The sequence below is a fragment of the Sceloporus occidentalis genome, unplaced genomic scaffold (assembly GCF_023333645.1).
Source record: "Sceloporus occidentalis isolate IW3139 unplaced genomic scaffold, rSceOcc1.0.p SCAF_122, whole genome shotgun sequence".
Taxonomy (NCBI): Eukaryota; Metazoa; Chordata; class Lepidosauria; order Squamata; family Phrynosomatidae; genus Sceloporus; species Sceloporus occidentalis.
The window spans coordinates 1,081,027-1,093,056 of NW_028317102.1; the positions used below are offsets into that span (position 1 = coordinate 1,081,027).

The 12,030-nt window shown below is 44.6% G+C and overlaps 1 protein-coding gene across 2 annotated transcripts in view; it reads left to right on the top strand.

The window, feature by feature from the left end:
• Positions 1–10,177, top strand: part of LOC149282140 (receptor-type tyrosine-protein phosphatase F-like) — an 82,351-nt gene extending 72,174 nt beyond the window's left edge. For both annotated transcript variants that reach the window (XM_089498568.1, XM_089498569.1), the window contains exons 18-34: positions 86–176; positions 563–769; positions 1,672–1,826; positions 2,751–2,866; positions 3,753–3,785; positions 4,832–4,929; positions 5,029–5,152; positions 5,275–5,450; positions 5,941–6,060; positions 7,343–7,497; positions 7,659–7,944; positions 8,075–8,253; positions 8,375–8,501; positions 8,903–9,028; positions 9,395–9,549; positions 9,882–10,017; positions 10,109–10,177. In XM_089498568.1, the coding sequence (XP_089354694.1) occupies positions 86–176; positions 563–769; positions 1,672–1,826; positions 2,751–2,866; positions 3,753–3,785; positions 4,832–4,929; positions 5,029–5,152; positions 5,275–5,450; positions 5,941–6,060; positions 7,343–7,497; positions 7,659–7,944; positions 8,075–8,253; positions 8,375–8,501; positions 8,903–9,028; positions 9,395–9,549; positions 9,882–10,017; positions 10,109–10,177 (2,353 nt within the window). The remainder of the gene's footprint in view (positions 1–85; positions 177–562; positions 770–1,671; positions 1,827–2,750; positions 2,867–3,752; positions 3,786–4,831; positions 4,930–5,028; positions 5,153–5,274; positions 5,451–5,940; positions 6,061–7,342; positions 7,498–7,658; positions 7,945–8,074; positions 8,254–8,374; positions 8,502–8,902; positions 9,029–9,394; positions 9,550–9,881; positions 10,018–10,108) is intronic.
• The last annotated feature ends 1,853 nt before the right edge of the window (positions 10,178–12,030 follow it).

Consider the following 12,030-nt stretch of genomic DNA (forward strand, 5'->3'; position numbering starts at 1 on the left):
GTAGGTGCAGTTAGGCAATTGAGTTGTGCCTTAACCCATCCAGAATTCAATCCACTAGTCAACAGCAACCATCTCTTTCCAACAGGTGGTATTATGTCGTCGTCGTCCCACTGGACAGTTCCAGTGGTAGAATGAGTGCTCGTTGGCAAAGCCCAGAAGAAATGGAGCTGGAACAGGTGAGAATCCACACTTATCTAAAACTATTGAACTGGGTAGAGTCCCACAAGCGATGAGAGCTCAGCTGCTGGGTTGGGGGTGAATAGCTTGGGTCATAACTCTTAGACTGGTCATTCGGGCCAGCTTTACCTTAATAAAAAGACTTGGACTTGATGGAGAAACCACATCTGGTCAAGAAAGGAGATCATGAAAGCCTCCAATGTTTATTGACGCCTGAAGACATTATGAATTTGTTCGGAGTTTGCTTAACATTATTTTTGTTTCCCTGGCAATCCCTTATATGCAGGTCATCACTGGCTAATAAACACCCGAAACCCTAATAAAGTCCCTGTTTACTTATGTCCCAAATCCACACCGTACCCATACGGCTTCTTTTTCTCTGTAGATACTTGAGGCCATCAACCAGGGATCACATCGCAAAAGAAGACAAGCAATTAGGAACAAGCCTTACATAGCTGCTAGACTCAACATTCTCCCAGACTCCTTTACTCTGGGCGACAATAAGGAATACAACGGATTCATCAACAAGCCTCTGAACCCAGACTACAGCTACACCTGCTTTGTGCTAGCGGCTTTAGAAGACGGCGACATTGTGAGTGTTCTGGGTTGCACCTTAATCTCATATCATTATACATATATATAGCCAGTGACATATTATCCCTTGGATTCTCTATACACGTGCCTATGGGCCCCTGAGCTCTGAGGGCCTGCAGTGCTCTAATGGATAACCTTCTAAGGCTACTCCACCGGCCACATAACAGTAGCTGCACTGTGTGGGACGTGGGTGCAAAGTGGGGTACAAGTGTGTGTATGCATACAGTATGTATGTGTGTGTGTGTGTGTGCGCCTAGAGGATCTTAATCTGGCACTGTATATGGGGCTTTGTCATAGTACCCAACATTGGTTTTAAGTTTGAAGGTCGTGGCCACATCACAGCTCTTTTGCGTTCTCACAGTCACACGTTGCAGGTATATTGTGTCCTCGTCATGCTTGGGCAATGCCACCTAAACAAGGAAAGCCTTCATTTATCTAAAGAGACTTAAAAAGCAAAATGTATGTCTCAGCTGCCCTTCCCTATCCCTGTCTCTTTATATATCTTAGCAAAACCATTATTTAAAGAATGAGGAGAGAAATAATCCTGTTCTTCTAGGAGACTTCAATAGATCCTTTTGTTACATTTAATAAAAACTTTATTTAGATCTCGTGATTTTGATGACTTCATTCCAAATACACAAAAAGAATTACTGACAGAATTACTTCCTAAGTCATTTATTAAATGTATTTAAGGTGGACATTAACCCTTCCTGCACACAAGTTAAAGTACTTTAGTAACAGAGCCGTCAATCTCAATTTTGTATCTCGGAGAACACTCTTGCAGTTGACAGATTGACTTCAACGCTTAGGTTTAGTTCTGGTGCTAATGGTGATTTATCCTGCATCCAGAAAGCAGTTGACCTGCCGTAATCATTCTTTTCTGACTATGGCTCTCTCCAGAAAAGATACGCCGCCAGTCCCTACTCGGACGACATTGTGGTGGAAGTGTCCTCTGCTAAGCAACAAGAGGAGCCGGAGATGTTGTGGGTGATGGGTCCCGTCCTAGCTGTCATACTGATCATAATCATTGTCATTGCTATCTTGCTGTTCAAAAGGTAAGCTATAGCTGGGGTTAGTGTTCCCCAAATAATTGGTATTGTTACTGTGTTTTGTTTTTTGCTTTCTCTTTGTTCTCCTTACCAAGTAAGCGAGGAACCCACTGCAGAAAATTTACTCACGCTGGTTACCTCGCTCCATGATTATCCACTCTACTGATCTCTAAAGACCCCTTTCTCCCCCTTGGATGTATAAATTACTATAGTTTTAGTTTTTTTTTTCACTGTAACATGTTGTGAAGGTGTCTCCTGTGTCCGGCATGCCTTTGTCTTTCTGCCGCATGCTACGTCTCCTCGGTGTCCAGTAGTTTCTTTGTAGTTTCTATTAACTTTCTTGTACCTCTCTTTTTTCTTCCCCCTTTATTTGCCTCTCTGTGGATATCTAGTAAACAAGAAAGGTAGGATCTGTAGTTGTTCTCTCCCCACATCTCGTACTACAGTCTGCTTGAAAAGTTGGTAACGTCACTGTTAAGTCATTTGAGGGGTGGTCTTCTGCTGCCCACCAGATAAACTTGATCTTTGTGCACGCAACTAACCATGACATCAACGTGGGGCGAAAAGTGCTATTTCTATCTCCTTTTCTGCTAAATCAGCTACTTTATATCTCAAAATAAAGTTTTTTACATTATATCAACAACCTCTACATGCTGTTTGAGTAATGTCCTCCTTATAACAGCCGGTGTAGGATTAGTTATCAGATAGTATTAGGAAGCGTATGTTCTGCCCATCTTATTACTTGTAAGTAAGTATCTGCTGTTACTTCTGTAAGCTTCCAAACCTTACTCGGCCTTTGGTTGCGTTTTATATTAAGGATAGCTGTATGCCGATCCCATGCAACTCATGCTGCCGTAATAACCTCCATCCCCTAAACGTATATGAGTTCTGCGTGTTGACTGTATATAATAAATCTGTATTGATTCATAGAAAAAGGACCAACTCCCCCTCTGGAAAAGATGACCAGTCTGTCGGACTGAAGGATTCTCTCCTTGCTCATTCTTCTGATCCTGTGGAAATGCGACGCCTCAATTACCAAACTCCAGGTAGACCCCGTCTGACCCCCATATCATCTACCCTCCCCATCTCCTTTTAATGTTTTGGCTGCTTTAACATGGATGCTATCAATACATATATATAGAAGGATGGATGGTGGGGGTCTGGTGTTGTGGAATTACTGCTACAAAGATCCTCAGCCATCCAGAACCTGGTTGAGGAACATTTGAGCAGTGCCTGTTTCTGATCTGGTGGGACAAGTTGACCACTTGAATCTCCTTTTAGTAAAACCTTGTGTCCTGCTGCAGTGCAGGGTATGCGGCTTGAGTTAACGTATAGCCCTCACCTCTCTGTCTTCCACCTTTCCTTTCTGTCCATCTTTCTTTTTTTTCTAGTAAAGCTTTCCTCTTTTTTCCCCGATCCCTTTTTAATATCTGGAAAATAGATTCACACGCGTTGACATTATATATAGAAGAGTAAATATTCTTCCTTAATTCCGTGGGACCACCGCTGGGAGCTTCACCTGCAAGAAGCGCTGAGCTGGCCCTGTATAAAGCAGAGTTAGATGACTCGGATGACATTCTAGAATAGGACTTTATCGAAAGGCTTGTCATTCTGCGGGGCGTGTGTGTGAATGAGCAGTAAAAACATGATTTGCTCCTCTTATATGTCATCATGTAACATAGTACGACTTTAATTAATAGAAGTCTAAACCCTGTAACAGAGAGATACATTGTATCTCAGGGGTAGTCACACAAAGACAAGCGGAGTTAGACATGGCACCGGGGCAGACTCCACACCTTTATCCGCTGAGTGCCTAGAGTGCTTGTGGAAGCCACCGGGCTCTCCAAGACTTGATAGGTCCCCTCAGGCCCCTTTAAATCACTTTCCCTTCTAACCACTTTCTGTTCTTTGCTCCTTTTGTTTTCCTTGCAGGTGCCAGTGTCCCCAGTTACCCGAATATATCAAGTTAGTTTGACAACCTACTGTATCCATCTAGAGAAGTTACCTCTTTCCTCGCTCCTCACTCATAACTCCCCCTGGCTTCTTCTCTCTCTCCCCCTGTCCTGGCTACAGTTTAATTTGTTAATTTTTGCTTGCACCTCACCTTTCACTTTGCCTACCCCTGTATCCCATGGCACCTTTACCCCCCTTTGTTGTTTTTTACACCTTTGGCTCATTCTTTGCTTTTATTTTTGTTTCACAACCCGCCCCAAGTAAGCATGTAATGACGTGTAGGTAGGCAAACTAGTACAGGGATAGTGGGGGGCGCGTGGCGTATGTAGACACGGCCAGCGAGAACACATGGCTTGCGGCTGGCCGTATCTAGCTACCTTTATGCGCGTCCTTCCTCGGGTCCCTGTGTATCATAAAGCACTTTACGATCCTACTCTTGTAAAGCAGTTTAGGCTCCTAAACGAATTCTTAATCACTTTTCACACGTGGCGACTAGGAGACGAAGGCGAAACCAATTATTTCCATAACTCTTCTGGATATCCCCATCCCAACCTCCCTGCCCTGCCTTACCTCTGTCCTTTTCCTTCTTTCCCTCCCATGCCTTCAGTTTTTTATTCACTTAATCCCACAACGGCATCTCTCTCACAGCTTTTTGGTACCTATTTAATCATCTGTACCTTTCCCCCCTCATTGCTCCTCCTGAGTTGTCTGCATTCCCCCTCCATCTTCTGCAAACACCTCACCTTCTCTTGTCTCTCTCATCTTTTTTCAGTATTTTTTGTACCTTGCCCCCTCCTCAACGTCCACTTGTTTAGCAGCATCAGAGCCCGCGGTGCGGCTGTTCCAATGTACCCGGCTCCGCGGTGCTGCATCCTCTCATGCAGAGCATGCGTGGCCACCACGTTGTGGCCCATTTTGCTGCTTCTCTCTGGGGTGTTGCAGCATGTTGTCTGTGTGTCCACTCATTCCGCTGCACTGTCCATCCTCACTCGTGGGCACGGATTGTCCGGCAGCTACCGTGGACACGACCAGTCACCCTTTTCTTTCCCTTGTCTTAGGCATGAGGGACCATCCACCGATACCTATCTGTGATCTTGCTGACAACATTGAGCGGCTGAAGGCCAACGATGGACTCAAGTTCTCTCAGGAGTATGAGGTGAGTCCCACCTTCACTGTGGACCTTTATGGGTCCCTCAAAACCTCCTTTTTTTCTATACAATTTACTTCTTGAGTGTGACCTTTGCCCTTTTTTTAGTCCATTGATCCAGGTCAACAGTTCACTTGGGAGAACTCCAACCTGGAAGTCAACAAACCAAAGAATCGTTATGCAAACGTTATCGCATATGACCACTCTCGTGTCATTCTTACCTCAGTGGATGGTACGTTGTTCCCACATAAATGGACGCCATTGCCATGTCTTCTCATCGATTCCATAGATGACCAACCTGTCAATCGCTGAATGCACTCCAAATCCTAAGAACCTTGTCTTCTTTCATTGCAGGTGTGCCTGGCAGCGATTATATTAATGCCAACTACATAGACGGGTACAGGAAGCAGAATGCCTATATTGCCACACAGGGTCCGTTACCAGAGACCCTCAGCGATTTTTGGCGCATGGTTTGGGAACAGAGGACGACTACCATTGTCATGATGACTCGGCTGGAGGAGAAATCCAGGGTTAGGCATAGCATGTTGGGACGCACAATGGGATTAAGTGTTCGCGGGGAACCATGATCTGCTTTTGTTATTATAACCTGATCTACACTGACATTATCGTCAGACTACTAACGAGTTGGATAGTGGGAGTTGTTGGTAGACCTCAGTGCCTATCATCCTCAACCATCTGAGGACTGAGCGAGCGTGATGTAAATGTAATGAGCGCTGCCCACGGCCAAACAGCTGAGAATCACCCACACAATTATTTTTTATATTTTATATTCTTTTTGATTTACAGCCAACCTGGGGCGAACCGTGTATTACAAGAAAGCATATCATAATGTACCAAAGAATTATGCTTTTCTCAGCAATTAAAAGTATTACCCAATATCGCTGCTCAGATCCCATACAGTATTTCTTTTCCTTTATGTTTTGTCCAATGTGAGCGGTTTATAAGGAAGTATAATAATATTTAAGGTTGTTTTTTTTTTTTACCTGCTCTAATTCACAGGTGAAATGCGACCAGTATTGGCCAAGCCGTGGCTCCGAGACTTACGGAATGATTCAAGTCACGCTGTTGGACACAGTGGAACTGGCCACGTACACCGTGAGGACATTTGCCCTTTACAAGGTGAGACAACCTTGCCGAACATCTAAATATGTACCAATCACTGATTCACATTCTGGCTTTTTGGGGTAAACCAGTTAGCGGTTTCCAAGCCGATGGTAAGTGCCAATAGATGATTGCCCAGACACAATGACCATGTTGTACTCTGTGTGCGCATGTTTGAGGACCTGCCGCCGGGATAAAAGTCACCATCCAGTCCTGTTCACTAAGTCCAGGAGTGTACATCGTTTCGGAGCGAAACGCATCGGGTTTCTATGTCCCCCAGTATGCGGCAGTTTTTTAAATACAAAAACAAAGAATTATTATTGTTTTTAAACGGCCGTAAAGTGGCGCTTCACGTTCCACTAACATACTGTGAAATTCGCACCTATGGATGCTGCATAAAGGGGTAATTAGTTCTTTAGTTATTAATTGTCTGGGGATTAAGGCAGGCACCCTGTAATATTTTGATTATTGCCAATAACAGATCATACACACGTGCTGAACCACCTCTTGGTGTACAGGGAATAAAGGAGAGAAATGTTGCAGTAGAAGGTAGACAATCAAATTAAGACCGTAATGCTTTAATTTAATTTTCAATTATAATATAATTTTACGGTGCACTGAGCTTAATGAGAGAAACAATAAATGCAGATAGCGGCTCTGGGTTGAACGAGTTCCGGGGTACCTATCACTTGGATTGATGTTTTTTTTTTTAGTGCATTGCAGGTCCCTCGCAGCAGCTATTACAGCTAATTGGTCTTGTTTTATTTAACCGGTTTATGCGAGAGAACAAACTCTGGAATGCTTTACTCACAGGCAGCTACGTAGCCAAAGTAGCTTCATTCGGAACAAACTCAATTCTTGATGTGCGATAAACCACCTGATGACAGTAACCGATCCTGGCCACTGCCAGAGTAGGGGGTGACCGCGCTTAATCCTGGCTTACGCGGCCCAGATCTGGACACCAACGTTGACCTTCATCGTAAGCCGTTGGGAAATCGATTATTTGGCTCTGCGTTCAACCCAAATTAATCTTTTTTTGATGCCAAGTTTTTTGGAACTGTATGACACTGAGATATCTGGAAGCTCCCCCGTTGGGTAGCGTCGCCGGTCCCAAGAGACCCCTCCATATCTGCCGAGCCATTCAAGCGAAGCCGAGTCAAAATTCAAACCAGTCCTAACCCCGGTGCACCATCCTTGATATGTTAACCAGAGAATCTTAACCCGGGGGTTTAACTCTGACCGTAGGGAATAGACCTCTAGGTGAATGACACAACGTGTGACCTCTCTCTCTACTCCACAGAACGGCTCCAGCGAAAAGAGGGAGATTCGACAATTCCAGTTCATGGCGTGGCCGGATCACGGGGTTCCAGAGTACCCCACTCCAATCCTTGCCTTCCTGCGCAGGGTCAAAGCTTGCAACCCTCCGGACGCCGGACCTATGGTTGTACACTGCAGGTACGCACATGCTGATGCTTGCGTTTAGTCTATGAAGTATATTTCTATAGACCTATTTTATGTTATAAGAACGTGGATGTATACAAGCCAGTGGGAAAAGCTGTGGTTTGTCCGTAGGACCAGATTAATCGGTATTTTCATTTTTTTTTTTTTCTTGGCAGTGCCGGCGTGGGCAGAACGGGATGTTTTGTCGTTATCGACGCCATGCTGGAGCGGGTCAAACTGGAGAAAACAGTGGATATTTACGGTCACGTGACCTGCATGCGTGCCCAGCGCAACTACATGGTGCAGACAGAGGACCAATATATATTCATCCACGAGGCTTTGCTCGAAGCGGTGATGTGCGGGAACACGGAGGTCCCGGCCCGCAGCCTGCTCGCACACATCCAGAAACTGTCTCAGGTGCCTCCGGGCGAGAGCGTCACCGCCATGGAACTCGAATTCAAAGTAGGTGGCGGAGACTGTAGCTTGGGTCTTGTTAGAGCGCTAGCATCGTATGGTGTTGCTCCATGAACAACCCGTCTGACCGCCTGCTCTTTATTAACTGTATTTATTTTTCCTCCCCTTTCCGTTTAAGCTGTTGGCCAATTCTAAAGCCCACACTTCACGATTCATCAGCGCCAACCTCCCGTGCAACAAGTTCAAAAACAGACTGGTGAACATAATGCCGTACGAGCTGAGTCGCGTCTGCCTGCAGCCCATTCGTGGCGTAGAAGGCTCCGACTACATCAACGCCAGCTTCATCGACGGCTACAGGTAAAGGTCGCTTCTCCGTAATCACGATATCTGGACGGACCCGGTACCAGGATCGCGTCCGGCAGCTTGTGGACGCCACATCCCTGACCTTAATCCTTTAACTCTTTTTTTTTTTTTGCAGACAACAGAAGGGTTACATTGCAACTCAGGGTCCCCTGGCTGAGACCACCGAAGATTTCTGGCGCATGCTGTGGGAGCACAATTCTACCATTGTGGTGATGCTGACGAAGCTCCGAGAGATGGGAAGGGTAAGGAAGCGAACGATAGTAGATGGTGGCATGTCTGTCATAGAAGCAGCTTAGACGTCTCTCGTGACGTATTGAAAATGAGTGTTTTTTTCTAATAATATGATTATGAGGTCTCGCTGTACTTGATTCTTGTAAGGCAGCAGCGAGCAGTCTATCACGCTCTTTATGAGCCAATATTCTCGATTCTCCACCTTTTTCTTACCTGATGTAGGTTGTAGTCTCATGGTTATCCAGCCATCTCCAAACTCCCATCGTAGAGCTTTTCAGCATCTCGTGGGGTCTTTGCTTTAGTATCAGTGAAATCCAGCAGCATCCCTCTATTAGGATCCATACAAGCATGTCGGCTCTGTCTGCGTGAGAGTCTCCGGATCCTTAATCACATTATTTTATTACCTGTGTAGGAGAAGTGCCACCAATACTGGCCTGCGGAGCGTTCAGCGAGGTACCAGTATTTTGTGGTGGACCCAATGGCCGAGTACAACATGCCACAGTACATCCTGCGCGAGTTCAAAGTGACCGATGCCAGGGTGAGTGCTGACCTCTGCCGCTACAGAGACTAATGAGGACATTTCCTTATCATATAACCTTCGGCGGAAATAATAACATTTAATAACTAATAATAACATTTAAGTACAGGGTGGAATACAGTACGGTATTATTATTTATTGTTTTATATGGTGCCATCATATTCTGCAGCGCTGTACAATCTTATAATATAGCACTGAAAATGTTTAATGTAATATTGCTACATTAACGTTGGTTTATCTAATGTTTGCAATTTACCGTGGTCGGTTACCATGTGATATTTGCTCAAATGATTGTATTTACTGTTCATATATGTAAAGTAAAAGAGATTCCAACATTCCGGAACTAATCAGACCTCTGCTCTGCAGGATGGCCAGTCTCGGACGATCAGACAGTTCCAGTTCACAGACTGGCCGGAGCAGGGAGTGCCGAAAACGGGCGAAGGTTTTATTGACTTTATTGGGCAAGTGCACAAAACCAAGGAGCAGTTCGGACAAGATGGACCCATCACGGTCCACTGCAGGTACAGCGTTAACAATGATCGCGATCGGATATCTGCTATAGTATAGGTGCTTTTAGAGTCCAGGAGTGAGTGTACTGTAGAAAAGACTGAACTCACCTGCACATCCCTCCGGGTAAAGGGGGAACCAAAAAGTTAGGCGTTTGCACCTCTCTGCTTTTGAGTCTTGTTGGGTCTATGTTGAGCAGTCGCTCTCTGCCACCGGGTTTTAAACATGAAACCTTGTAAGTATCAGAGATGAACTAAGAGTAGAGGTTGGGGCTATTGGGACATCTTGCAACCAGTTCACCCCATAGATGGTTAAAAACAACGTTAACCGGCCTTGTCCTCCGCAGTGCCGGCGTGGGCCGTACCGGAGTGTTTATCACGCTGAGTATCGTGCTGGAGCGCATGAGGTACGAAGGGGTGGTTGACATGTTCCAGACAGTGAAGACCCTGAGGACACAGCGGCCAGCGATGGTGCAGACAGAGGTGAGGACGCTCGACCGGTCCGCCATTTAAATCGGTACTTGCTGCAGATGATATACGTGGTTAGCCTGACGCTTTATTCTTCTCCGTGCAGGACCAGTATCAACTGTGCTACAGAGCCGCGCTGGAGTATTTGGGCAGCTTTGACCACTATGCAACATAACTACCACTAACCTTGCTGGGCGAAACGCGTCGGGATCGTGGCACCGGAGCAGTAAACCTGCGTCAGGTCTTTTTCTACAGGCGCTGTTCCCGTCTCACCAAGAAAAAAAAAATACAAATGCAAAGCTTTGCAAGACTTGCTTGGGATATCAGCACAACTCATTCCCGCGTCCCCTTCCATTCAGGTCTTGCTCCTACGGCACGCGTAACATGAAAATGATCACCTTTTTTTTTTATTTTTAATCTATTTTGTAGAGTGTTTTTTTTTGTTCTCTCTTTTTTTTTTAAAAGAAAAAAAAAAAGTCCGTTCAGCAAAGTTTTATGTACCAAGCTGCCGTCCCTCCTCCGGCAGCAATTCCTTTTTGGTTTTCTTTTTTCTTTCTGTTTTATATTTTTATTTTATTTTTTTATGGAACAAAAAAAACCAAACAATTATGGCACTATGGGGAAAAACTGCAGAAAAAAAATGAGGATTCTGACTGTAAGTATCCCTGTATTTCTGTTCTGTGCCCCTGGGAAGGGAACGCTCCGGTGGAAACAAAATAGCACATTATTTTCATACTCCGAACAATCGACGGAACGACGGACAATTCCTTGGGAGGAAGCCCCGGGTGGTCTCGAGACTTCGGACTTATAGCTGGTGTATGTCTCATCTCACCCATTGTGCGCTCCCACATGCTCACGGGAGTCTGAAATTGGGGTGTACGATTCGAAGCGTTACAGGTGAAGACCGAGGGACCAAGATTTCCACACAAAAAAAAAAAAGCCCTATTTTTTTTTTGTCTTTTTAGTTTAGTTTTTCCTTTTTAAATACTTTTTAACTTTAGCTTTTATTTTTTACTGTCCACATCCGTACGGAGCCGCTCGCCTGGCGCGAGGGACATAAAAAAAGATTTGGGGGGCTCCAAGGATGATGAACGAAAAAAAAAAAGTATATATTTGCTCAAATCTGTAGAATGAAGATGTTTGAAGGTTATATTTTCTCTTTTCCGAGTTATATTAGAGTAAGGGGGGGGGGTTATTTTGGAGAATCCTGTATGGTGCCACAAAACTTGATTCCTCGTATGTTAAAAATGGTAACGTTCATTACAATGATGATCCTCCGGAACCTTCTACTAAAACTTGTGGGGGGGAAGGACTATGAGTAACAATGGTATTTCTGTATTAATAGTCTATTGCTAATACCACGGGGAACGGGACGCGCCATCCTATGGGAATAAAACGATAAAAAAAAATATAAATAAAGGTGGTGGACAACTAATCCAAAATGTATCTGGTGTGAAATCGGAACGGACGCAGGGTCTCTAATGTTGGATAAGGCGATCATTTTTACCTTGTGTATACATTAGTGCTGTTAGGGGTTTGCTCTGTTGTATACAGTATGTTTTCTATTTGTTAATAAAAAGAAGAAAAACTAATAAAATAAAAAAAATGAAGACAAGAACGTACACACACACTCTACTAACACACATCTTTGCCGAAAATTCTCGATGTTAATAAATTTGAATAATCAGGTTTCATACAAGCTTGTCTGATGTTTTTGATGTTTTACGGGGGTTGGGGGGGTAAAAGCCCATTGAGTTGCGGTCTGCATGACGGAAAAAATATGGCCTTTAATCTTCTGAAAGGTGGGTAAAAAAAAAAATTCTGTTCCAGGGATTCAGATGACTGCGAGGATCTTCCGCACGGTATAGTCCGTTGCCAGAAGTCGTCAGCCGTTTGGGAGATCGGACCCTTTTTTGAAGACGAGCTAGCATTTCATTTAGCTGGAATTAGCAGAATGTCCGTTTAACCCTATGTGTCTGGGATGGAAAAAAAAGAAAACCCACTGTGACTAATAAGAGCTGTCACTCA